We start from the raw sequence: 27822 nt of genomic DNA, 5'->3' as shown, positions 1-27822 counted from the left end.
ACAACAGGACTAGTGTTGTGCGTTCTTGAAAGTGGGGAAACACCAGCTATTAGTCTAGAATGTGCGCTGACGCTTGTGTTATAAGACTGAATTGACCCGCAATTTAAATTTCAATGACCGACGACTTGCTCGCTGCTGTAGTCGTGCTTTGAGTGATGCTTGTTTTCCTTGGCACAAGCTTACACCCTATAGAGTAAGATTCATGACTCCGTTTTGGCACTGGGCGGTTCATCATTGCCATTACAATGTCGAGCAGGTTGTTCAAATGGTGATTACTGGACAGCCAGTGCATTGTTTCTACTTTCACGGATTAGATATGATGGGAACAAGTGCAAGAAAGCAGGAACAATGCGCTGCTGTCTGCATATTGGCAGTCAGTCAGCTGCCATGTTGCATTGTGGGAAAGCCAGCTTGACATTTTTTTCTCGGGGGTTGGCTGTGCGTTATTCTGTTTATTGAAGAGTGTGCTGTGTTTGAAAGGGCACCCGCATTATTTCTCCTAGATGTCAAAACACTGTTAAATGCAAATCCGGGGATCATTCACCGTGTTAAACAACACGGGGCCCAAAATTGGGGATTCGATTTCTCACCTAGGAAGCTCGATGCTTTTGTGCATTGAAAATCTGAAAGCGTGCAGAGATCGTACATCTATCGCATGTCGGGACCTACTGTTGGTATAGGCTGTCCTGGCCTCTTTTCCCGTTGCGATTCACCATTGTTATCGGGTATTATTGTTTGTTACAGCCATCTACAACTTCGACACATCGGTCGTGAGCTTGGACACACTTCAAGCACTTTATGAAATTGTAAGCCTGTTCTATAATGTATCTTTCATGTGAAAAAAGCACTTCATGCGTAACAACTGTTTTTACCTGTCACATTCACTTGTCGTAGAGCTGTTGAGCACAAGTGCATGCAACAAAAACGCCATTTGTCACATTACAGCAACGGGGGCCTCAAGTGGCACTAATTAAGAATGCTGTAAGAGCAAGCTTTAGCTCGAGAGCTCCGGTTTAAATACACGAGAACAAAGAAAACATTTTGCTTGGCATCCGTAAAATGCCAAATTTAATAGTTTGTTGCACTTAAAAAGAAAGCTAAAGTCTGCTGTCTGTTTGAAATAATTGTTTCAATTGTCAATCTATTAAAGGAAATTCTTGAGAATTGCAATATTTTTGGAACCTCTTGCATCAAGTTTGCAACTCTAGCCTGGCAATAGAAACAATATATGTACTGAGTGATCTGTACCTCTTGAGACATCTAAAGGGAACAAGGCTGGTGTATTATATGCTGCTCTGAAATGTACGACTTATTTGTCAGTAGATCTTTTGTGCAAAACCTTTGCAGGCACTAACAATTTCCTGTGAGCTGTCAGCTCGTATTCAAAATTTGTGCACTTCAGATGCTCTGGCAGTTGCAGCTTATAGTGCAGAGTTAAGGATTTGTGAACTGTGTGCTACAATTTGTTTTTAAACTTGCCGATATTTAGAAACTTTTTTTTCTTTTGAGGCTCTAAATCAACGTTTTGCTTTCTATGGTCAGTAGAACTCGGCTTCAACACTTACATGATACATTTTATTAAGGTCTGTACACAGCTTGTCAAAGGAGAGTATTTCTGCGTTTCACATGTACTGAGAAAAATGGAGTTTGCCTAGAAATAAACTTCACCGAGTAATTGAGCACGTCTAAATTATTTATCAGTGACTGTACCCTGTATTATGCTTCGTGCAGCGCCCGACAAATGAGGAGCTGAAGCTGATCCAGGACCACCTAGCTGTGAAGCCCGACATTCCGTTAGACAAGCCGGAGCGCTTCTTGCTCGATCTGTCTCGCATTCCGGAGTATGCCGACCGTGTCGGATGCATCATGTTCCAGTCAACCTACACGGAGGCCATTAGCGCTGTGGAGAACAAGCTGAACAACCTCAAGATGACATGCCAGGTGACATGCGGGGTGGGGTAGTGCTCAAGTTCGATGACTGGGAGTATAACTACATAACGTTGAAATGAATTTATTGTCGAATACAGAAATGGAATTTGCTTCTTGCGCAGCTTGACTAGCTCGCATCCCAAGTAACCGCTGAAGTGGCACTAACTGTTTGTGTGAAAACATGATTGGCAGAATCTTGTGGGAGAACATGTTGATGGGATAATTTGCACTTGCACTGAAGGGGCCATGATATTTTAACGTAGACAAGAGGGTGGGGACAGTATACTCAGACGCCTGAAAATAAAAATAAAACTAGGCTCTCGGAGTGCTTTTTTAACCCGTAAATAGTCAATTTAGGATCGCTGCCTCCAAGCTCCTCCCACCTACAGATACTGACTGTTATTTTGGTATGGCTTGTGCAATGTCAAGAATTTTGGGGTCACCGTTGTGTCGTCTGCCCTGAAATGGTCCGAAACCACATTGGATGTCTTGCTCCGCATACTCTGACCCCCAGCGGTGCAGCAAGAGCATCACTGTCGCATCTTGCTTTCAATTCTTTCACTCGCACAGTAAAATCAGCACAGGCCAGCGAATTCCTTCACAAACTATCTCGGGCTGACTGCTGAGACGCACATGTGAAAACAAAACCGTATGTATACAGTGGACGTGGACCGCGGAGAACGGGCTTGATTTCGTCACCTGTCAGTGTTGCCAGGCTGCTGTACGGTTCGACTATAATATTCGACTATGAATTTTTTATGGTACTGAAAGCACTGAAATTTTGCAAGTTTGCTGTGGGACGAGTGCAGTTTATTGTAGTTTGAGTTTGTAGTTTTTATTGTATTGTAGTTTTTAAATTAGGTGTCATTGACCCTTCAAGGGCATAATGCAGCACAACGATGCAACCACGTGTGCATTGTACTGCATCATGTCCTTCAGTAAAACCTGTTTCACATGTAATGCATTGCTCAGGTATGTCACTTGACTTGCCCAGTACAGAAAGAACTGCACGGAAACTACTTAAAATAGAGGTGTTTACGTCTTAACTGAACGCTTTAAAATAAAGATGTGCAAAGGAAGTGGTCACTTGTCCGCCAAATTTATGTCAGCTGCAAGACGAAGGCCTTGTTCAGTAATCTCAAATTATCTCTGTCTTGAGCAAGCTGATTCGAAATTGTGCCTGCGAATTCCTTAATTTCATCACACCACATAGTTCTGTGCCGTCTTTGACTGCGCTTACCTTCCCTTGGCAGCTGTTCTGTAACTCTAATAGACCACTGTATGGTTATCTGCCCTATGCATTACATGGCCTGTCCAGGCCCATTGCTTTTTTTTTTTTCTGGTGTTGACTAGAATATCGACTACCCCTGTTTGTTTTCTGATCTATGGCGTTGTATTCCTGCCTCTTAGCACGATGCCTATCCTTTTTTGTTTTAAACAAGGTTGGTAGTAGAAAAAGATGGGTTACCTCTAGACGACTCAACTCCAATGGGAAACCTGCTGTAACCTTTCTGGGCAGTGTCCAAATTTTCCTGAGCACTGCAGAGCCCACAATAAGAGTTGAGAGAGCGACACCTCAAGAGTTATTCTTGTTGTTTGTAGGTTTTGCCGCAGTTAGTTAGGTTAGCCTCTTCAGAATCCCCTTGAATGATATTGACTCTGGCATTGCAGGGACAGCTGTAGTTCAGAGATGTATGCCATCTGTGTAAATTGAAATGCAAACAGATAACTGGTCAGAACGTCTGTTATGCATAATTACACGGAAGTGCAATATGTAATCACCCTGTAGCCAGTTTTCAGACATAGAACATAGTACCAAGTGTTTGTCTCAGGAGTCTGATTTAAGCCACTGTTAAAAGTGTAGGTGAACCTGGAAATGGAATTACGTATTGAAGTAGTTTCAGAATTGTTCACGTTTGATTGTATGCTAATTACACACTGACTCGAGCTGTCTTTTCATTTTTTTTTTTTCGCTGCTGCAGGCATTATTACACAGTAAAGAGGTGCGCACTATCCTGGGGCTTATATTGGCTCTAGGCAACTACATGAACGGAGGTAAGCTGCCTAAGCCTTTTGCTACTGACTCATTCCTTTTTATCGAATAGTTGCATGGAAAACTGCGTGGACTGATAGCCTACGTTGGCTAGTGGCCGGTCGAGTTAAGACTGTTGTCGGACCTTGTTGTAACAAAAGTGCATCTCTCGCAAATATATCGGTTATATTCGACATTAGTTAAAAGCATATATAGTTGAGCTACACAGTTGAGCCTGCCTGTAATGAACTTAAGCACCGCAGAGCGCCTGTTTATGTCCCAATGTTCATAATAAATGGACTGCATGCTCTGAGAGAGAGAGAGAGAGAGAGAAAGAGAGATCACCAGCCAGTGCACAACTTATTAAAGAAAAAGTTATGGATAGTAATTTATGTCTGTACAGTATAAGCAAGACCCACTGACGGAACCCGTAAGTTCTATTGATGTGAAAACAAGCATCTGTGATGTAGACAACCTGCCAAGCTTCAACCACATGGTGGGTTGTTCTTTTGCACCAAAAAAAAGTGATGCGTGGCGAACCCCTGCCTCCCTGCGTTATCACAAGCACCAATTTTTATACAAAATCTAATAGGCTATTAGGTTATTGACGCTGATACAGTTTATTAGTGTATTAGTCTAATATGTATATTAGTGTATCAGTCGAACAGCTCTATTGGGTGTATCGGTGTGAAAGCCAGTGATGTGTTTGCAACATTGATTCTTAGACCGATACACTAATAGGCCTACATATACATATGAAGTTTTGTAGGCTACATAAACCACCTGAATAACATTATATTATGGGCTACTGAATGCCATTCTGCAGTGCTATTATGCAACTGAATACCAACAAACATTGAGCTCCTCAGGTGTTATTCTTCTCGCTTATTGCATTATAGCAAGGTACTTGAATTTGGCAGCCTTGAGATGCCTCACGATGGCATACAAGGGTTTATTGGGCAACTAGCGTGCTCCTAAGATGCCTGAAGTTGAATGTTCCACATCTGCTGCCTTCAGCGGTGCGGGCTCACTCTCCCAGGGCTAGATCTAGTACACATACGCAAATGCCCCCCCCCCCCCCCCCTCCCTCTTTCCCCAAAAAGTGGATGTGCGGGTGGGGGTCACAGTAAGGTAATTGGTAATGCAACCCGCTATGGTAGCTTGTAGTGGTTATGGTGTTGTGCTGCCAAACATAAGGTCCGTTTTCACTTCTTTCTTGCCTTTTCTTTATACATTCAATTAAGCATAGCTAATTTCCCCTGTACTTTCACTGGGTTCACTGTCTGGTTTACTTCGTTTGGTTTTAACTCTCAAAAAAGTTGAACCTCTCAAATCCCTTTATTCTTCTCGGAGGCTTCAGTAAGTGTTCTCTTATGTCCTTAAGTAACAAAATGTAATTGAGTGTTGCTAAGGAGGTGTCCAAATTTATCTATTCTTCTGGAAAACTGGCACTAATTTTGGAGAAAGTTTGGCACTTCTAGCACAAACATTAGTCATGTTAGGCGAGTTGTTATATTTGTAAAAATAATAGGTTATGAATATAAAATTATGTATTATCTCAAGAAAAAAGATTTGTTACAGGTAAGTGCACTAATTAAGTTGAAGATGTTCTGATGCGAGAAAGAACGCTATTTAACAGCCATGATACAGAGCAAAAATCAAAATTCTGATCAAACCTGACAGCGTACCTCTTAAAATGCCATTGTTTTGCATTATTCTGTGATCAAAAGGGGCTTATGATAGTAATTTTTGTAGGCAGAGGGTTATGTTTAACTTCAGCATGATGTTCAAGATTCGTAGCTCATTGAAACTTGTATCTTGTCGGGAATACTCAAAAGTAAGCTTCATCTCCGCACTTAGAATCACAGCAGAGATGGTTATTTTCGAGCAGAAGCAAGCATTCAACGGTAATGAATAGCATACTTTCTCAAATCGAATACAAGTCAAATAAGTAAAGGCTTTTTATTTAAACTCAAAGTAGTGAATGTTCTCACACCTCTACCTGCAAGAGATTGCCTGAATTCATTCGTTGTGGCGTGGTGTGCAAATGCACGAGGCTTCCAACAGTGGAACGCTTGTGTCACAGGGAATAGGAGTCGTGGACAAGCTGATGGCTTTGGCCTCGAGATCCTGGCCAAGTTGAAGGACGTCAAGAGCAAGGTTGGTCGATTGCGCATGCCAGCTTGTTGGTGTTGGTCTCACTGCAGGTGAGACTGACATATCTTTTTGTTTTCATCTTCCAGGACAACTCTTTGACTCTTCTTCACTACATTGTCAGAGTCTATATAAGCAAGTTCCAGGAGGTAAGGACTTTGAAACGCATATCCTGGCACTGAACTGTTCATTGCAACTCTCCCTTGTATACTTGCAGCTGCCTCCAGAGAATCCTTGTGCTGTTAATGTTAAGTACAGTGCTCAACGCACTCACGTGTTTTTCTCGTCTAGTGTCGGTGCCGCATTCCCTAACACAGTTAACATTTTTTTGTGCCACTAGTAAGGTGTGCCATTGCCACTAGTCTAGTTTACTGTTGCTGAGCACATCTGTATTAACTTACGAGACGTGCCTAAACGTGCATCTTCTATATGAAGGACGTATCTGAAGTTTCTGTATGTATTTGCATGTGTGCATTCATATGCAAATGTGTGCAGTTCGGAACCTTTAACAGAAACATGCTGGGGTATTATTTCAGCTGTTTCATAACTTCAGTTGAATTTTGAAAACTAACTTTGTAGGAGGTATCGTACAATTATCGGGTTCAACTAATCGTAAATAACATGATCGCCTCATGATTGAAATTTAAAGAGTGGCTGTACAATGTAGCTAACATAGTTCAGACTTATGCGCATTGCTTTCTGAAACCTAGAGGAAGCTTCTTGTTCTAAATCATGGTTTAGTCGTAACGAGTATGAAGAACCAGTAAACTGTCTGGAAATGCTAGCCACAGTGGGAGGCTTTAGAGAGGCAAGTTAAGAAACTTTAGCTTGTGGTGAACTGCAATTTTTATTAAAATAAATTTTAAACGCACAAGTGGCTGCATTAGTATTCAATTGCTGAACCGATTTGAGTGAAGTTTGTTGCATTTGATCGAAAAAGCTTAAATCTTCTGACAAGAGTTTGGACCTCTCACTATTTTTGCTTCCCAGGTTTATATTTGTTGGATGTTTAGGAGTGTTGCAGGCAACTCAACTTGTCTTTCGCTTTATTTTGATGACGTGTCTTCGTTGCACAAGTAAAACAATAGTCATGTGAAATTAACATCTCTGAAGAAATTTTTTTTTCATTGTGCTGCATTCTTGTTGCTGCAGGACGTTTCCCAGGAGAAGGCGAAATTTCCGCTACCTGAGCCGACCGACATGGAGCGAGCTGGACTCGTCAATTTCGATGACATCAGGGCGGATCTCAAGAAGCTCGATGCCCAGATCAAGAGTGAGTGCTAATTTTCGAACCCTCTCGTCAAGGCATATGCTGTTGTGTTTGCTTCGTAAAGTGGGATAAAGTTCTTCTCAAAGCTTTCAAATTTCGAAACAAGTCTCTAGCGACAAGCAGGACCATACACAGACAAAAAAATTTTTAAAGGTTATGTGGGGGTTTCGACAGGCTACATTTTATCTCTGGAGGTTGTGATAGGATATCTTTCTTTAGCCAGGAATAACTGTGGGGTGTCATGTTTTGTACCAGGTGTATTTCGTAGTTGTCATAACAGTCGTATTTCTTTAGCTAATAAATTAACGATTAATCGGGAAATGTTTGCTGGAATTTTCTGGATTATCGCCACAGCCAATAAATTCGGCACAGGAAAAGTGTGGTTGAGGGCCACTCAAACGGATGCTATGCATGTGGCTAGCCCACTGACAGACATTTTTTTTTTCTAAAGCAGGTAAGAAACAATTTGTTCAGTGTGAGAATGAATCTTAGAGGAAACAGAAAAAGCTGCGGTCTTGCTGTACTGCATGTAAGAAACCATTGCTTCGTAGGAGAAAGCCATGGTGCTAGAGCACCACCTGGTTCCTATGCACATTTGTTTCTGTCCCCGATGTTCTTTTCTTTTTTTTTTTACAGTGAAGCTGTTAAGGGGTATTTTGCAGGCATTTTCATGTGATGGTGAAGGCCGGCGTTTGGCGGTGTGGTCGATGTCAGTTAGCAACACAACCTGCGTAGGAGTGCCGAATTTCCACTTAGAAATTTAATTATTGATGGCTATGAAAGTTTGCTTGCATACACCTTGCACGAACAGACACTTTCTTTGCTCAGATTTTTTTTCTCGTTTTTGCTTCTTGTGGTGTTGCATCCCAGCCAACGATGGCACGAGTGTTCTTGCGCATCTGTTACCTCAGTCATGTAGTAAGTCTCGGATGGGTTTTCTTGCGCAAGACTAACAACTCACCCTTTTTGACTTTGGCCACCATTTCTGTATCAGCAAGCAAAGATGTAGTTCCCACTTGGGAACATAAGTCCAGTGACTAATTCTTAAGAATTAATGGTAATATATTTTTTATGAGATGCACACTTGTGGCTTGATAGAAAAAAAAACAACTTGACAATGCCTATGAAGTTTTATGTTTTACTGTATAAATTATGTGATGTTTTTGTTCAGTGTAGTTTACAAAATGGAAATCAAGCATTCTGTATCATAGCGTGCATGTCAGTATGGCATGTACTGTAGTGGGACAGTATGGTATATATTGTATGGCAACAGCGGATATTTTGCTGCGTTAACAGCTGTGAAGGTGTGCACCCTAACCCTTGGTTTTAGTTTTTCCTAAAGGAAAACATGTCTGTGCATCTCATTTGGGGGCGTTCTGCTTCCGCACAATTGTACGTCAATTGTCGCTGTTCAGGTTGCGAGTCCAAGGTGCAGAAGGTGCTGGCAAACTCGGACGGCGAGCACCAGGAACCCTTCCGGGAGCAGATGACCACATTCCTGCAAAAGGCAAGCCAGGAACAGAAGGAGCAGGAGGAGAACCTCGAGGAGTGCAGGCTCAAGTGAGTGGCTGCCGGCATCGGGGTGTCTCTCCCGGCTAGTGCTTAGTAGCGGGCCCAGCATTGGTCCAATGTTCCGCCTGTGTAGAACCAACGTAAGCCCCGTACATTGGATGTACTAGTCAAACCCGTGATGACGAAGACCCAAGCCAATGAGACTCTCGCCTCAAACGAAGTATCTTCGTAACCCCGGCGAACGGCCGTAGGATTCAATGCATTTCGTATCTCTCGACAATGAAACGTCGCTGAGCTGCATTCCTGCATAATTTAAATATGCTGGAATTCATGTAACGCTAAGTGTACGAAAAGTGCTCAAATGCATTTTGTCTCCTTAAATTGCATAAAGTACTGCTGCGGCACACTTGCGAGGTCACCACCATTTTTACTTACGAAGACAGCAAAGTGCAGAAGACGATTGATTTTAGGTCCGCCATGATGTTTTTTAATTGCCTGTCTCAAGTGGCACGGCTGCATCGCTGTCGAACTCTGACATGTGACATTTTCTTGTCTGCCATGTGCACTGCATAATCTGCTAGAGAAAAAGATTGAGATCCGAGAATACGCGTCTCCTGCTTCAAGAATGCTGGCTTTGGCACCACCCAACAGGCACCACGTGTAAATTCAGCGTTGCTAGCCGTAGGTTTGTCCGATGGGGCTGTATGTTCAGTCAGTCGCTGTGGTGAATGCAACCACTTAATGCGAGATTTTGCGTAACTTGGCACAGGATGCGTCGGCTTCTACAGGCAACAGCGTGCACTGGAGGAATGCTGTTGCTTGTAGAGACCAACCCGCTTGAAATCTCGTAAGCGTGATCATATCAATGCTATCACCCGTTGGCTCCAACCCGTCTGTTGCCAATTTAAACAAAATCTTACGAAAGTTAGTGTATCAATGCTGTCGCCCATAGATGTAGATATGTCCAATGCTCAATTGGATGAAATCTCGCAATGGTGATTGTATCGCCAAAAGTTATCGGCAACGCATGGGGCGCACTTTGTGATGTCAGGAATGGGGTTCTATATTTAGGCTCACCAAAGTAGGCCAAAGAAACTTCGACAAGAAAGTTTTGTTTTTCAGCGCATTCCCTTTCTGTGCTGTCTCATTCACACCAATGAAATTCCTGTGAAAGTTCACGTTCTCCACAGATTTCATTATTGTGAGGTTCAACTGTATTCCACCGGGATGAAACTCGTCAGCTTACGCCTAGCTATGCTCAGTTTCCTACTTTGCATGCAATGCTGTAGAAGCTCTGCAAGAAGTTAGGTCATAAAAATGCATCACTCAGTGTTTCGTGGTCATATGGTTTGAATAACAAGTGTGTAGGCTTAATACCATGCCTGGACAAGTTATCGTAGTTTTTTTTTTTTTAATGGACACTTGAAAGCATACCTCACATGAACTTTTGAGCATTTTGAGCGTCTTTTCATTATGCGAGATATGCGAGATTACACACAGCACCGCAGAGCAGGTGCATCTGTCAACCAGTCTATGCTTCATTGTTCATCAACAGCGCATGCTTGCACCTAAGAAATAAGATATCTAGACATGGGAATTGTTTTCAAGCCCCGTCGCATGTGCTGGAGCTACGTGCCTTACTCGAAGAAAAGCCTTCTTCCATTCTGTGCATTGCAGACTTGTAAAATGAGGCATGACGAAAGCACTGTTTGCGAGCTGCGTTCATGTGCTTGTGCAAGCACTCTGTAGAACAGAGCTTTTCAGCACAGGTTGACAAGCCAGAAGTGGATGGCTATCCGAGCAAGATCCTGCGTAGCATTGCTGTAGCTCTAGTCAGTGAGAATAAAAAATGGCAAAGGGATCCAACCGAAGGTTGCCACCCTCAATATCTAGGTTTGCTGTTATTCCATATATGCATGGCGTATCCCCCTACATATTTAAAATCACAGCTAAGGCTGGATTTAACGTAATATTTAGCACCCCTAACAAAATCAGTAGATTGTGCAAGTGAGTTAATCAAGAACAAGTTGTAAAACAACATTGCTCATCGTGTTGTTGAGTGTCGCACCCAAGTTGTATGTGAAATTGTGCTCAAGTGCAATTGCTATAAAATTGGGCAAACAGGAAGATGTATCGACTACTGCTTTACGTGAACATGCAGCTTTACTTTGAGGCTCTCTGCAGAGTCGTCTTGCTATGTGTTGTCAAAGGTACAGTTGCACCTCGATCTTTGACAAGTTTCAAAAGTTAAAAAGATACTTGAAACAGCGCATGCAGGAAATCTTCTGAAGCATTTAGCATGCCGACACTTGGGGACACATTCATTACCTTTCCGTCCATATCCCTATAGACAAGCGAAATGGGACCATCTGTCCTAATATTTCTTTCTTTTTTGCGTGTACTATCTTCCTCATGTATTTAATGCCCCTTTTGTAAACAGCATTTGGTTGTCAGTCAGCACTCTGTCCTGTGTCTCCTTTCTTCGTCCTGTGTTGTGCTGTTCAAGATTCTGCTGTTTGACGAGGTGTACCAACGAGCTCAAGTGAGCCCGCTGTTACTGTTTGACTTTGAAGACCCTGTATAACTCACTGGAAGAAAGAAAAAGAAGGAAAGAACTTTGCAAAAATAAACTGAGAATGTTGAGTTCCGCATGTAACCAAGGGATGGTATGATCAGTGTGGTATCCGTAACGGACCCATGCCCTCAGTGTGTGTGTTTTGACAGTGGGTGTTGCCGACTCCCATTCAGAATTCAGTGTCTGTGCTGCTTCTTATTCTCAGATTCCTGGAGACCAAGGACTACTTCAGCTTGCAGCCCAAGTCCAAGATTGAGTCCGAGTGGCCGAAGGAGTTCTTCACTCCGTGGGTGCCTTTCTGCAATGACTTCAAGAACATTTGGAAGAAGGAGGTCCAGCGCAAGATCAAGCTTGAGTAAGCTGTGCTCACAAAGTTTCAGAAAGCCTCTGACCAATTTAAGTTCGGAATTAGTGGAGAGTAAGCTGTGTTTCCAGCCAGCTATATAGGCCATTAAATTGGTAGGTTGGTGGTTTTGAGCCTGGCTTCGATAGCCGCATGTTTATGGGGGCATAATGAAAAAAAAATGCTAGTCTACTGGTCATAATGAAAAAAAAAATGCTAGTCTACTGGTCATTCGGTGCGCATTGAAGAACTACAAATGATCAAAATTAATCCGGAGTCTCCCACCTGCGGCCTGCATTACGAGATTGTGGATTTGGCACATGAAAACTCCACAATCTGGTTAATTTTTTTCTTTTGTTTCTCCAGCTTTGAGGCAGCTAGGAAGAAGGTGAAGGACCTGCAGGAAGCCAAGAAATCCAGCGTGATGTCCGAGGTGGTGAAGGTCAGGAACAACAAGCCATCTGGCCTGGTGAGCAATTGCATGTGCCTGATGATGCTAATCATAGGTTGGCCTTAGGTTAATTAGGTTAGGTTAACTGAAGGAAAATATTAGGTCGAGTTAGATTAAAAGAGTGGGCTTCTGCAAATAACAAATTTGTCATTCGTAGTGAGAACAGTGTTGTCGTAGGCGAGAAAATGGGGAAAAATTTGCAAATTCGAGCGGTTCCATTTATTGTAGACTACAGTACGTCTCGTGCGATGTCCACACTGGATGACTCGCAAAGAGCGGCATAGAGGGAGCCCGGGAGAATTCTGTCAGCCCACCCACCCAGGCGCGACCTATCGGAAATGAGAAGCAGCAGCAGGATATTCAGCGGCAATTTTATAGGCGCCAAAGTCATTCATTAGCACAGAGAAAAAGACGACTTGCAGCTGAACAACTTATTGATGTAACTTGGCTTAATATTTTCCTTTGGTGTCTCTTTAAGATGAAGGTTTAAGAGGAAGCCAACTCTGATTTCCCTATTCGAATGCATATGAAACGCAGAAATGCTCAGGTTGGACAAATGCCAAAAAAAAAAATCAAATGAAATTTGTTGCATTTCAGTGAGAAAGCTGAATTGGAAGCTTTCTGCAAAAATTTTCAGAAATTGCCAGCTTAAAAAAAAAAAAACTGGAGCATCAAGTTTAGATGTGTAACTCTGCACGAAAAAGTTCGGTAGATGGCACTTTAAAGCACCTGAAGCAGACAAATCTTATGTAAACTTGCTACTATGTTTACAATTCTGTAACGTTCTTAAAGGGCCCCTGAAACGGTTCGGACAAATTTTGTAGGCGCGTAGGGTACAGCTTAAGTAGAGCATTCGCACCACAATTTAAGTGAAGCGTTAAGTATTAATGGAGCTGCAAGCGATTAGAAGTTACCCTCCTCCCTAGCTATGCTTTTCCTCCTCAACTCGCTCGCCGAGCGAGCGGCGCTAAGCTCCGCCTTCACTGGTTCAGCGTCACGATGCGACGTCACATCGCTCACTTCCGGTTGTTTAGGAGCACGTCCCCTCCCGCGCGAGACCTCTCCGCTAGCCGCTTGGCCGTCGACCGAGAGCTATCGAAGCAGCGTGCGTTGCGTGCACTCTGTCGTAGCGCCGAACGTGTCCGGTACTCCGCTAAAAACAGGCAAGCTGGTCATTTCGGCAAATGACTGGAGGCATAAACTCAAGCTGATGAAGGAACTTTAGCGTAGACGTACGTGAGCAGCCTGATCGGTCTGCACGGTCCAGACACTTGCTGGCGCAGCGCTTAACCAGTCAAACAAAGCGCTAATATTGCTCTAACCAAGTGTAAAGCATTTTAAACATTTATAAATCAACGTGTTGATGATTACACTCCTGCGAAAAATACACACCAGCAGCAAAGAATACACTTCGTTGCTGCTACTATGTATGGTTGAGCTCTGTGCCACCAGGTGGCTGCACCGTGCAGACCGTTCACATTTGCCCTTCTGCTCATCTCGTGGCTCATCCCGGCACAGTCAAGCGGCCAGACCCTGTCCCCTTGCGCTTGCGTTTGCCCTAATACTGGACTCGCGGTTTGCAGGTCGCTAAGTTTGCAGTCCACAAGGCAACAAAGTCGAATCATAGTGCTCGCGAAGACTGAGACCGACTCTGACCGCGGAGCTCTCGTCAAAATGGAGTACGTTGTAACACAAGCAGACAACACTTGCTGTGTGCCGGAAGTGCTGAAGTGTACTAAAAACTATTCTTGTGTATTCTCTTTAAGTTATTTTCTTTTTACAAAAACAAAGTAACTAACATTCCAACTATTACGATCATCATTTGTTCACCATAAAGTTGGAAAAATTATCGACCACGCGCCCTGGTCAGCCAATCAGATAGCTCACCCATGTGACGTAATATGGGTTATTTGCATCATATGGGTAGGGGCGGCTTAAAATTCCGCCGAGCAGTGCGCTGCGATCGGCAGCGATGGGTATTTTTAAAACCTTATAATAAATTACACGCTTTACGCAGAGCACTTAGGTGCATCAATTAATGATCAGAAGAACCTACTCTAACGACTCAGTACGTTTGTAGAAAATCGCCAAAATCGTTTCAGGGTCCCTTTAAGCATAAATTAGTATATTTCATTAGTAATTAGTATATTAGCATAAATTATTGGTATATTTCATGGTGGTGTATAATGCTTAAGATGTCTTATGGGTACTGTTCACAAAATTCTGATATCATGTTCTATTGTTGAGTTACAGAATGGTGAACTTTAAAGAAATATGAAACCAGGAATGCCTCTAGCGCATTTACTGCTCTTGAAAAAAAATGTGACCTATATTTTCCACATGCAATATTTTGCTGGAACTCATTGCCTGATGACACATTCAATACATATAACACACTTCACTCTCGAGCAATATTATGGCATTTACAAATTCTATTCTTCTATTGTACACTTCACTGTTGTGGTTTGCATCAAATATATGTGCCTTGTTATTGTCTAACGCTTGGAAGCAAATTCAAAGCACTTAAATTTCCTTTCGTTTTCAGTTCTTTCTTACTGCCTCAGTGTTTGCATGACATAATTTATTAACTGCGAGCATCTTCCGCTGTATATGATACTTCCTCGTTTGTGGACTTGTTAATCCACTCCTGCTTGGCCCAAACTTGGCCTGCAGTATATGTAAATAAACAAATACTAATGTCATTGTTTACTAGTTATGTGTCTGAATTACAAGGTAGTGTAACCTTTGTTACGATGAGTTGACTTGCCAGTTAAGAGGTTAAGCAGTCAGTCATTTTGCGAGCTTGACTCTTTGTTTTGCATTTTGCTTTCTCTCTGAACAGAAAGCGAAAATGACGAAAAGGATGCAGCAACTTGGACAGAGCTTTCCTGCGTCTGGAGCACCTTAAAAAAAAAAGATATCTTTGTGAGAATAGATCTGACTTTTGTAGCCTGCGGTGTGCAGAAGCTGACATACAAGTATATGTATATACATAGTGTGACATAACTATTTTTAATGAGAGATTAACGCTGTTAAGGGCGCACAGTTGTTGTTGCGTGTAACAGGTACGTCGGGTGACTTTCGTGCTGGATCTGTCTGTCAGCTGTTGCAAGGCTGTGTTGAATCATGAATCTCAAGTCGTCGAACGTGTTGGCTAGATGCGGGAGCCAGGGAACCATTTCTTTTTTTGCATACGTGATGAGCACTTACTGGTGCGATAAACAGGGGCTGGATTGTGCAAGGATTGATTTCCTTCGATTCTATTAATTTGTCCCTGGTCACAGCAAGTGGCCAGTACTGACAATATGGAAGACTTAGTTTCACCAGAATGTGACAAAGGACGTAGAAAAGGGAAAATCAAATGAATCCTTGTATAATACTGTCCCAGTCATTAGGATATGGCACTGTCTCGACGATGCAAGATTGCAGGTGTCTTGTAAGTGGTTGTATGAGGTTGACGAAGCAAGTGCAAAAAGAAAACAAAATATGCTATCTTTTTTTAGTTCTCGACAGGTGGTATTTGCATGGCTGGCCACAGCTGGTTGCGAGTTGCGATTGTTGTTGTAACCTCATAGATCGATTAAAACATTTAACTGCCACTTTACAGAGCATTTTAGGGCAGCTGTTATCAACTCAACACAAAAAATTCTAGTTCAAACTTTTTAATCAATACAGAGCATGTTAGTGATGCTATCGATTCTACAAGTGTCCCATACAATGTTACAGAAGTAACAAAAATTTTTAAAGATTGCATATGGCAGATAGCACAATTCTAACCCCAAATCTAAATTTCTCGATGCGGCGGCCATTACTTCTATGAGAAATCAAAATGTTCAATTGAATAATTCACATAATTGTGCTGATTAACTTCTAAATTAATAATTTATGCTGCATATTTCAATCTACGAATTATAGTCGAGTGCGCACAGCGTATTCGCTTGGAATGAGTTCTCTGGGTATCACCAGTTCCGATATATTAATTTTGTTTCCAACGAAATGCATTTGCGTTCCAGTTACTTTTTAAGAAACTGCTGTGTTATGCATTGAAGCACAAAAATAACTGAAGCACCAATGCATTTCGAGAGACACTTCAAAAATTAATATATCTGAACTGGTGCTGTCTAGGGAATTTGTTCCAAGTGGATATGCTGTGTGAACTCAGCGGCTATAACTAATAGATTGAAATATGTGGCATAAAGTAAATAATGCAAAAGCTAATTAGCATAATTACGCAAATTATTCAATTGAAAATTTTGATTTCTAGTATAAGTAATGGCCGTCTCATCGAGTAATTTAGATCTCGGGTTAGAATTGTGCCATCTGCCATAGGCAATCTTTAAAAAATTTGGTGCAGCTTAAAAGAACACCCAGTAGGATGTGCTTATACAGTGAAATCTCGTTACTACCAGCTTCATGTTAACAATATTTTCACAACAAAAATTTGAAAAGTACTTAGCCAAAAGCCTATTGTATTACGTAAAAATTATTTCATTACAACAAATTTCAAAATAGAATATATTGAAATAATGAGTGACCATGTATGCTTTGTCTGTATTAGTAGCACCTCAATATAACGAATTCGTAACCCGAAATATTATGCACAATTAAAACGTACAAAGCCGTGAAAAACCTGCCACGGTGGCTTAGTGGCTATGGTGTTGGGCTGCTAAGCATGAGGTCATGGTACGAGACCCTGGCCGCGGCGGTCGCATTAACATCGGTGTCCTGCGCATTAGGGGGCACGTTAATGAAACCCTGGTGGTCAAAGTTAACCTGGAGTTTCCCACTATGACGTCCCTCATAATCGAATCATCGTTTTGGCATGTAAAAAACCCACAAAGTTCAGTTAATTCAAGCCGTGAAAAATTAAGCGCACCATCATCAACAGCAGATGGCTGCGATTACAAATGTGCGCCAGCCCTGTCACCATTGCCCGTAGTAATAGAGGCCCACTAAAATCGCAAACTGCACAAATTGGCACTGTCGGCGCTGGATAGTGTGAGATTCCACCCAGTACGTCGTTCACAATTCAAACAGCCGCCATCGTAAGACTGTTTTGCCTCTAAACACAAGGTCGGGGCTTCAAATCCCGGCTGCAACGGCTGAATTTCGATGCAGGGTAAATGCAAGAACGCCCGTGTATGCCAGTGCATGTTACGAAACCTCAGGTGGCCAAAATTGATTCGTAGACCCCCACTACGATTTATTTCATATTCAGATCATAAGTGTGCGTTCTCACTCATGTCGTGCGTAGTCTGTAAATGGCGTAAATGTATTTGTGGATGTACGGCTTGCAAATATAGCTGGTTCCTCCTGTTGAAATTAGTCTTTAATGCTAGTTTCGTGTCTTCGATGCAATAACTTCAAAATAAGGGACGATTTTTAGTGTTCCCGTGATATTCGTTATATCGAGGTTTCACTGCATAAATTTATTTGAATCGTACTGTGGAGGGACTGTTGGACTGCATGTAAAAGTGTTTCAATTCAAAATGCAAGTTTACTTTGGGATTGCGTTTGTGCTCTGCGGAGAATGTGATACCCTCCACCGAGAATTTGTGACCAAATATCTGAGAACACCACAGAACTGTACATCTGAAAAACATCATGGGACGCTAGCTGGGTAACTTGCATTGATGATTGTTTTGCAGGAATAACTACAACTTTCTCTTACAAAAGCATTTGGACGCACTTCTAGACCTAAATTTTTATGGCTTAGTATGTACGTATGTATGCTTAGTATGTACAGTGGCAGACCCATTTGTTGATTGATACTGGTAAGATAAGAAGTGCGCACCCTAGCTTTAGGGCATCATCTTGTCCCGCAACTGTAATTGTCAGCAGTATCGTATGTATTTAATGTCTTTATAACATTGCACAAACAGTAAATTTTTTTTTTTTCTGCAACGTGAAATATTTGCCAAACTTTACATGCTTTAAACTGCCTGTTCTACCAAGACCCAAGACAAAAAGTACTCGCCACAGAATTGTTGTATTTATTGATATATAAGCTGAGGTTTTTTTTTTTTTTTCAGACTCCTTAGCCTCGAAGTCACCTCCTGCCTTATATGCGAGACTGATAAATTCAGTTACTGTTTTAATATCGCAGCAGCATGCTTGAAGGCTTGCAGCACCAAACGCATGCTTGAGAGCAGCACAATACCACAGCGCAAACGCTCTGTCACGTGGCTTTTTTCAAATTTCGCGGGGCTTTCTTTGCAACCCGGAAGAAAGGACTGCGCGAGACATATCATAAAGGAAACAACTTGATCGGTGGTTTCTGAAGGTGCTCTACAAATCTGTGTATCATACTTTTGGCCCTCGGCCAATAATTAAAAATTTGGGTAATTAACCTTAATTAGTGAGTTATGGAAAAAAAAAAAACATTGTCCGAGTTACTGTAGGCTATTGCAAATAGTATGCTTTTGGTTCAATTCGCTTCCGACGTGCCTTCCTTTTTTAAACTCTTGGCTCAAGTTATGTGGGACGGCCTGTGTGGTACCACATGCATCTGAATGCGTTGTTGGGCAAGTTGGTTCATTGCATTTGGAAATATTGGTTGCGCTTTCTAGACGATCAGAAGGAAGAAGACGCCTGTCCTGTCTTTGCCTGTCCCGTCTTCTTCCTCGTGATCGTCTAGAAAGCGCAACCAATCTTTCCAAACACATGCATCTGGCTTCAAGTTGTAGCCAAAGTTTTTACCTTTTGAATACTTTGTCTCAGGGTGATGAGTATTTATTTTGACAAGGGCTCCCAGGAAGGCAGGACAGCAGAAACGACAGTTTTGCGTTCTAGCATACCCGGACACTTTGCCTTTCAGTAACGTGCATCCCTCCTAACTTGCTCAACTTTCAGTCGTTCGGACTTTGCGTTAAGCTCTTCACACATGACTGCACAGAACCGGGTAGGCCTATTCTTTCTTTTTGTGCAAGATGGCATTGGGTTTGCCCAGGTTTGGTAGGCATATCAGCTGTTTGCGATGCGTGACCCTCTGAGCAATATGACTTGCACCAATTAGGTGTTTTCAGAAACAGTGTGCCAGAATGTGCAGCTCTTATGCAAGCTTTGTCGTCGCTATCATATTTATTCAAAAGGGAGTAGTAGTGTGCCTGGATCTGCAATTCTAACTGAACTTTATTTTCGCTATCATATCTACATATTCAGAGGCGAATAGCATAGATGAGTGCAGTTGACAACGTAAATTGTTATTGTTTTAACAGTTGCGTTGATCGGTGAGCATCTGTCATGTCTTCATTGCTTTGTACTGATATAACTGCCTGCTGGATCAGGTGTACGGCAGACTCGCAGGTGTACTGGGGCATGGCACGCTTTTAACTGCTGCTGCAAGCTTTTGTCTTAGATCGGCACGCTGGAGGATGATTGGGCCTTTGCGGCACTGCGTCTAAAATTGTGCTAACTACATAAATTGGAACTAGCAAAACGAGCAACTAGTAAAAAGAATGATGATGATTATTTTTTTTTTGCAACTTCTAAGATCCCTGCTTACTAGACTTGTTTAATGTTGAATGTCATGGGTCAAGTTTGTTAGAAGAAAAAAAATGCTAGAAGATAGGATGTGCTTTCCAAAAGTGCCACTACGTCACCACAACAGGAGGTTTTCTATTTCTTTGTTTCCGTTTTCTTTTCATGCTCGATATGATTTACATCAGATGAACTTCAGAACTGGCTGGGTGTCTCCAACCGTATCTTAAAAAGCTCATTCTCATTCCTGTAGCTGAAGTAGTGTTTCGAGTTCATGCCTGGAGTTTGTGTATTTCTGGATACAATTTTTTTACTGCTTTGATTTTGCTCGTTTTCAACAGTGCTAACGAACCCCCAAAAATATCATAAAGCAAAATTTTCAGCCTGTAGAGACAATTTGTGCCTGAAAAGCTTAGATTAATCGGCTCATGCTAGTTGCTTTTGTTTCCAGAGAACCATTCCAGTGTGTGGGAAATGCACCTGGCTGGAGGGGCTTCTGTTCGATGTCTCGGGTTGTCGGACAGAGATCAAATTAAAGCCACAAATGCAAAAGTGTCGCCTAATTTAACATATGTATGCATATATGACAGACTGCTTCTACTGTGGCTTTGTGTAGTTAGGTTTGGTTTACTTCTATGTGACATTCATAAGCACTTTTAGCACACCTGCAAGAATACTCGCATTGCTGTGACTGCAAGAGACATGTTACTAACTGCGATAAAGGGTATACTTTGTATAAATTATTTTTGTGTATGATTTGTATGTGCACCCCTACTTCTGTGATCACATTGTGTAATTCAAAATTGTCTTATGTTGCTTGGAGGAGTGGCAGATTGTGCCCACTTGTTGAAATGGATGATACATATCATTTGGGAGACATCTGTGAATTGCACCTGCAATATTTTTTTTGTACTAAGAACTTCCATTTGTTGATGGTTTGGCTTTGAATTTGTGTGCACAGGGTCCTTCATTCTGAGGTGAAATCCATTTTTCTGACAACATTTCACACACACTTATACCTGGTTTTGGTGAGAGTTGGGAGGGAGTCTGTTGGGACATTTGCAGTAGTTCCGCAGCAGTACACTGAAACCACTCTAAGGTTTTACAAACAGGTGTCCCCTCTGTGTGGGAATGGGCTTTCAGCCATGCATAACGCACACTTAATGCTAATCAAGTATGGTATACCTGAAAAAGCAAGAGTGCATGCTGATTGCGATTTTCTTTTGCGAGGCTTTGTCCCTCTCACCAACCAAAAGGAAAAATGATTTTGTGAACTGTTTGCAGGAGAATAGCCCAAATTTTTTACCTTTATTACAAATTACTATAAGCTAAAAAAACACTGCCCAAAATTTTATGTCGCAGATGTAAAAATGGAAAACCTGAAGTGAAGGACCCTTAATACAGTACACACCATATATGAATAATAACTTGTGCTGTTACGAGTGGTATGCTATCGACGAGTGATTCTTTTGCTTGTACGTAAAGGTTGCCTTGCAGCAGCTGTTACTGTATACACTTGTAGATGTTGCGGTTGCATGGTATGGCTGCCTATTTCAGCAGATCGACGTGGTGGACTCTGCCAAAGATGTTCTACTCTGGACCTTTTTTTTATTTGAGTCTGTTCAGTTTGGCTGGGGAATGTAGTGCACATAGCAGCTTCTTTATTTTGTACAAGCTCCCTGGGTGATGAACACTTGTTTTTTCAGAGGCAGCACTTATTGACTTTGACAAGACGCACATTCCACTGTTTCCCCCCACTTTTTTTTTTCAAAGCAGATGGTCCATTCCTTCGAGATGTATTTATTTCATTTATATTTATTTATAATATTTTAGAGACAAATAAAGCTCTTTACACGCTTCGTGTTGTGTTCCATACGTTCCTTATCAGCCTAACCGTTCTGCAGAGAGTGAGGTTCTGGGATCGACTCCAGCCAACAACGCCTGCATGCTGACGATCGCAGAATGCAAAAAACACTTGCACACTGAAATTTTGGTGCACGATGAAAAAGCCCCTATAATTAAACCAGAGACTTCCCTAAAGGCAAACCTTGTAACACAGTTTGCATTAAGAAACTTAAATTGCTAGAGCTATTTTTTTCCTTTTTACTTGCACTTCATGTCCGCTCGTGCAGAGAAGTATAGTGATGGGACATCATATATCCCGTCTCGTGCTGCTCTTGTAGCCCAACGGAGCTAGTGCCCGTCAAACAAGACGTAAAGCGCCCGACTCTCCTCACTTCGCAGGGACTCGGACTCGCCGGCTGTGTGCCGTATCTTTCCACGTATAACCCGCCACAGCGTGCATTCCGCGGAAACCACCGCATACGACGCTCAAATTATTTGGAAAGACAGTCCCCATTCGCGGATGTACGGCTCGTCCACATCATGTTGCACCTTAACATTACGCAGGGACCAAAACCACAGACGAAGCGCATCGATAAACTTTCTTAAAACCAACAAAACGTAGTGCAGGCCCAGTAGGCACAAGTTGGCTACTCGCTAGCTTGATACAGCTTGAACAGGCTAGAAGCAGCTAGAGATACGTCAAGCTGACATCTTCGAGACGGCTAGCACTTGATGTCTCTAAGCTATACTCGCTAGCCATTATGAACACGTTTAGCTGGAGAAAGTCGCAATTTCAAAGGCATTGCCGGAGAGGATCCAGGGCAGCCTCAACGCCCTGGGTGGGCGACACGGTTAATTATGCATCCTTCGGAAAGGATGAGGGGACAGCGCATATGAAACCCCTTGCAGCTTAATCGGCATCACAATTGGTGTGCACGGAAACCGATTCTGCATAGATTTCGTACGCACGTATTGAAGCGCGCGCACGTTCACTTATTCAAATCTGGCGCCCCATTGATAGCACGCTGCGACTTGCAGCCCGCAAAGGGGCCGCACAATTTAAAATTGCAAGAAGGTAAATGCATGCTGTTCAATAAACATAGCTGTGCATTAAAGTTGTTTTTTAAAGCGAATATATGTAAGCATGAGAAAGATTAGACAGCTTTATTGGAGCCACCGTGGTTGAAGCCATAGGTTGAAGCACAACGCCGGTAGCGCCACATGCAACAGTGCCGCTTCGCGCTCTTTTTTCGCCGGTTTCGAAACTTGCGGTGGCGGTGGTTCGTTCGTCCTGTTCGCTTGCTTGAAGTGATGAGATATTTCGCGTGGAGAACTTTAAACCGTGTTTGCAAGAAGTTTGCAAGAACGGCAGCAACAACACCGCTTCATTTCGGTTCGGTAAGTGGTTATACGATTGAATGGTTCTTCTTCGCTGGAAATCACGGTGCACGATTTGAACGACACGAACGTGAGTTGATGTTTCGCATTGTCACGCTCATGCAGTCATGGACGGAGCCTGTTTCAGATTGCAAGTTTCTTTAGGTTTGTTAGCAACATTTCTTTTCCCCCTTCTGCCTATTTGCAACATTATTATGGTACTGGCTTTGAGGCTACGACGGGTGCATGTGGCATTCCGTTACCGACTCGATATGCGGTTGCGATGCTATGTTCATCATCATGCATTGTATTAAAACATGACCGCGTAAATAACCCACGCAGGCTGCCACCGTGCACAGACGAAAAACAAGCGAAAGCACAAAAATACCGTATGAAAGTTGCATAAACATCGTTCGTTGGCCTTCCAAATCGGTAAAATAACTGCTAATGGTCTCACATTTAGCTCATGGAAGTGTCGCCGCTCCACGCAATACAAAAAATAGCAACGGCAGGCAGCAAACAAGAGCGGTCGCCAAAGGTAAAGGTATTATATAGCCTGCAGATGAGGCCTCTTTTGTACAATGATGACAGTAAAGAGCAGAAGTTTATGATGCTGTTTCAAGTAAAACTACAAGGGATTAAGACAAAATATTCAGCAGCTCATAAGCAAACATATGCAACAGTTCATAAAAACTTTTAAAGTGGTTCAATAATCTGACAGGCACTGCATACTATTTAGAGTGCGAAAAAAAAACAAACTATCACCTCTACACATTAGCTAAATGAAACTAGCAATTTCAAGTCTAAGAAATTTAGTCTTCGTTTCCGTGAGCGACTGGAACTAATGCTTACGTACTGTCTGACAAGTCTCGCTAAGGACTTCCTGCAGTGATTGTTAACTTAGTTTCTGCGGTAATTGTTATCTTCCGGGAAGATACGGTCACGTTCCTCTGCGAAGCACGGTCGTACCAGCACCTCGTTGCCGCATCTAGACAACGCGACGTAATACAGATACGGAGTCCCAGACAAAATGGCGCCACGCGTTTTCAATGGCTGCCTGTCTCTCGTCTGCTATTACATTAATCGAAACTGCGGTGCAGAAAGTAGTTCTTGTGCTACGCTTAGGCATTAAAAGGCTTCGTGTAGGTAGGCTGAGCTACGCTTTATCTTCACTGATTAAGAAAAAAAATGAACAGTGCTTGTGTAGCCGGTGAATATTAAAAAAAAGCCCTACTTATTTATATATGGAGGAGTACCGATGCGATATTTTTCGACTCTTCAATTACTGTCTTAAATGGATATTGAGGACCTCAGAACCGTAGAAAAAATACTGGCAAGCTTCGTAGCGTTCTAAATTTAACATAACCTGTTTCGGTTTCGCCTCCAAGAAGCTGAGTATACGACACATGTAGTCACGTGGGAACAGCCAGATTTTGGCACTCGCTCGGTGGCCTCTTATGCTGCTACTCTGTGCTTCCCGATTAAGCCACCCCAGCCCGATCTAGCTGCATAGCAGACGACGAAGCGAGTTTAGCAGACGACGAAGAACCGGAATTTCGGTCGTACATACGACACCTCCACACCCATTTCGGGTGTAAGCGTGTGAGTTATAGGCCGATTTACACACACATTCAGTTTTAAGGGTCTAAACTATTTTACTGTGCACAAACGTATCTATATTCTCCGCGTTTTAATTCAAGGACAAACGATATGTTTGGAAAATTAGCGAAATAAGATGCCACACTGAGGTTTTCAAAATGTCATTTTTCCCTCGAACAATTATTGTGTGGAACAAGCTACCTCATGGAGTTTTTGCTCGCACGTCTGACACCCAATTTGTCAATTGCTTCGTATGGATCTTTAATGTATATACCTATCGCATTGACATGTATTTGTCTTGTTTTATTACTATAATTCATGCTGTTCTTTCTGACTTTGAATTTTTTATATTTTCTTATTGCCCTCTGATATAACGCAGTAATCGTGCTGCAGATATTGGTGATAATTAGGAAAGTTACTTCGCGTATTCTACTTAAAGGGACACTAAAGTGAAATATGGTTTCTTCTACACCAGTAAATTACCGTTCTACAACACTAAAAACACCACTCTTACAGCGATAAGACCTTTGAAAATGCCAGAAAAAGCGCAAGAACGAAATACGGGTGGCGACGCCTAAAGTTCCCGCACCTGGTGGCTGTGACGTCTTGGATTTTGATGGCATCTTCTAGGGCCTACTAAATATATATAGCCGTACAGCTTGACTACATTGTGTTCTAAAGGAACCAAATATTAAACATGGCAAGTTTAGGGAATCTTTATTCAGCCAACGCGGCCCAAATGCGAAAACATACTTTAGAATCCCTGACGTCACGCTGACGTACCGGCACTGGGGCTTCGGCGCGAAATTAAAATACTGATACTTGGACCTTCATTTTCTCATCTAATACCTGTGTCACACGGGCACATTTGGAAGGCCTTCCAGTCGACGGCCTTCGAAATGCCAGAACTCTATCGTGTCAAAGGAGTTGTCGCGCTGCTACACGGCACTTTTGAAAAGCCGTTGCGTGGTTCAGGCGTTTCTCGTAAAATTGTGTGGCGCTGCGGATCTTTACTTTCGTTTTCATGTACCGAAAAGTTAAGCAACATTAAAACCACTTAAGAGCCCTATAATTTCTTTTATGTTTGTTTATGCATTTAAAGAAATGTTTATACATTGCCATACATATATGTTTAGCTTTTAAGTTGTTGAGTAGCGAAACTGCGGCAACGTTTGCGTCGCTGCATGTCGCTGTTGTCGAGAGTATGTGCAGATCGCGCATATCAAGTAGCAAAAATACTTTATTGAATAATTAATAACACTCATATATAGTATTTTTAGAACATTTTGGTTTGATTTGTTCTTTCCAACCGATAGTACGAGCCCACTGTGAACGAGAGGGCATGTTCGCACTGTTTCCGCTTCCGTTGCTCAAAGGCCATCGAGATTTCGATAGAGTTGTAAGGTGCTCCGTTGACTCGATAGAGAATTGACTCGGCGGCCGTCGAAACCGCCCGTGTAGCAGCTCGAACTTGACCTTTGAGTCAACTGACTATCGGTTGGAAGGCCTTCCAAACGCCCGTGTGACACGGGTATAATAATCAAACTATCTTTTTAAGTGACTGCCTGCAGGGTTCTCAAACATTGCTTCATTAGTCTAAACTGATTTATTGTTTCGCTTTAGTGTCTCTTTAATGAGCGGATATTATGGTTGATCAGTCAGTCAGTCAAGAACTTTATTGAAGTCCTGAGGAGTTTCAAGCCGTTGGAGATCTCACGCGGGGAACTCCTCCGGCAGAAACCGTAGGCGACGCCATTCTTTTTTTTTTTTTGCTTATACTGTCCGTCCTGGCCACATAGCCTACATATCTTCAGAAACGGCGCAAAAGCCTAGAAATGACAGTATTTTCTTGGGAAAGTGATGCGCAATAAAATAAAAGGCACCTGATGTATATCCAGCTATTGCAAGTATATATGTGCTGGTTACCAGCTATGTTTTCTACAAAATTAAGCAGTGAAACAACAAACGCTACCTAAATATATACGTCGTTAAGCGCGTAATTCTTTTATTATAATGAAGAGCTCTACGACTCTTTCCCGGAGTTTGGTCATCTTCTCGTCGAAGTAAATTGGGCCGCTCCAGGAGGCAGTGTCATAGCAAATTGTGCGGATCCCGGAGGCAGTACAATACGCGTTCATGTTGGCCACGTGGTGGGGAGTCTCCAAGACTCGCCGTTATTTTTTTCCGCGCAGGCATGGAATCGCATCGGCGCAAAACGCAGTGGGAAAGGTGATAAGTGTTGCACGTAAAACACTGTTCACCGCTTCACGTAAGTCCTCGTGTCACATAAATTCCAACATGTGCGTTAAATCTGGGTTAGTAGTCAGTTCAATCAGACGGGAAGGGGGGGGGGGTCGCTTGCTAAAACCCCATCCAACGAAAACATGTAATACTAACGTGACTTATATCTTTGCACTCGCACTGCATGCCTTAAAGAAGCCAATTACTCGACCGTGCCTGCACACAGGGGCGTAGCTCGGCTACAGTCCAGCAGTACGTTTGTCCATCTGAACAGAAGTGGTCGCGTTTGACAGCGCTCTTTCTGATATATACAGCCGGTATAATTAATCAAACGCAAATCCATGTTCATCAAGAGTTATAAGGCCTCAAAATGCGCGTGTATCTTTCGCTTATTATTATTATTATTATTATTATTATTATTATTATTATTATTATTATTATTATTATTGCGTCCCCCGCGTTTCGGCGCGTAGGATCCAGAAATAGCGTGAAGAAACTCGTGCAACAAGACATACTCAAATGTATTCTTCAATTGATTGACGCACTCAGTCCTGCAATATCTTGCTGTTCAAGATGGCAGTATATGTAAATAATAATAAATAAATAATAATAATATCGAGCCCCTAGACCACTCGGCGGAAGGTGTCCGTCACCATAGGTTGCGAGAGAGAGAGAGAGATAAAAGGAAGGCAAGGATGTTAGCCAGTCTAGAGTCCGGTTGGCTACCCTGCGCTGGGGGAAGGGAGAAGGGGAATAGAAAGAAGGGAGAGAAAGAAAGAGACGGGGCTAGAGAGACGTGCACGAACGGCACTACAGAGTCAAAAGGCACTCGCACAAGCCAGACGCTCTCAGAAAGCAGAAAACTGCCTTTAGTGCCTTCTCAGCCGATGATCGGTGGTGACGGTGTTCTAGTACTGTCTGTTCTCTCACAAGACGATCATCTGGTTTCCTGAACGCGTTGGTCATAGATTGTCTTTGTTCTTCAAACTGAGGACAGTGGTCAGTATTCTCCTCG

The 27822-nt window shown here is 42.5% G+C and overlaps 2 protein-coding genes across 8 annotated transcripts in view; both read left to right on the top strand.

The window, feature by feature from the left end:
• Nucleotides 1-21604, top strand: part of LOC135919284 (protein cappuccino-like) — a 42763-nt gene extending 21159 nt beyond the window's left edge. For 2 of the 6 annotated variants that reach the window (XM_065453022.2, XM_065453021.2), the window contains exons 12-22: nt 745-806; nt 1732-1941; nt 3912-3984; nt 6048-6121; nt 6205-6264; nt 6333-6362; nt 7268-7388; nt 8801-8945; nt 11678-11827; nt 12182-12284; nt 15109-16925. In XM_065453022.2, coding sequence (XP_065309094.2) covers nt 745-806; nt 1732-1941; nt 3912-3984; nt 6048-6121; nt 6205-6264; nt 6333-6362; nt 7268-7388; nt 8801-8945; nt 11678-11827; nt 12182-12284; nt 15109-15174 — 1094 coding nt within the window. In that variant the 3' untranslated portion in view covers nt 15175-16925. Of the gene's footprint in view, nt 1-744; nt 807-1731; nt 1942-3911; nt 3985-6047; nt 6122-6204; nt 6265-6332; nt 6364-7267; nt 7389-8800; nt 8946-11677; nt 11828-12181; nt 12285-15108; nt 16926-18298; nt 19602-20196 lie in introns of those variants that run through there. The other 4 variants (XM_070521796.1, XM_070521797.1, XM_065453023.2 and 1 more) reach the window with 4 other exon arrangements.
• Nucleotides 21605-22844: 1240 nt separating this feature from the next.
• LOC135919270 (gremlin-2-like) overlaps nt 22845-27822 on the top strand; it is a 77737-nt gene continuing 72759 nt past the window's right edge. The window contains exon 1 of one of the 2 annotated variants that reach the window (XM_065453003.2): nt 22845-22988. In XM_065453003.2, the coding sequence (XP_065309075.2) occupies nt 22902-22988 (87 nt within the window). In that variant the 5' untranslated portion in view covers nt 22845-22901. The remainder of the gene's footprint in view (nt 22989-27822) is intronic. The other variant, XM_065453004.2, reaches the window with a different exon arrangement.

The sequence above is a fragment of the Dermacentor albipictus genome, chromosome 7 (genome assembly GCF_038994185.2).
Source record: "Dermacentor albipictus isolate Rhodes 1998 colony chromosome 7, USDA_Dalb.pri_finalv2, whole genome shotgun sequence".
Taxonomy (NCBI): domain Eukaryota; kingdom Metazoa; phylum Arthropoda; class Arachnida; order Ixodida; family Ixodidae; genus Dermacentor; species Dermacentor albipictus.
The sequence above is the reverse complement of the archived record's forward strand: the minus strand, read 5'-3'. Positions and strand labels throughout refer to the sequence as shown.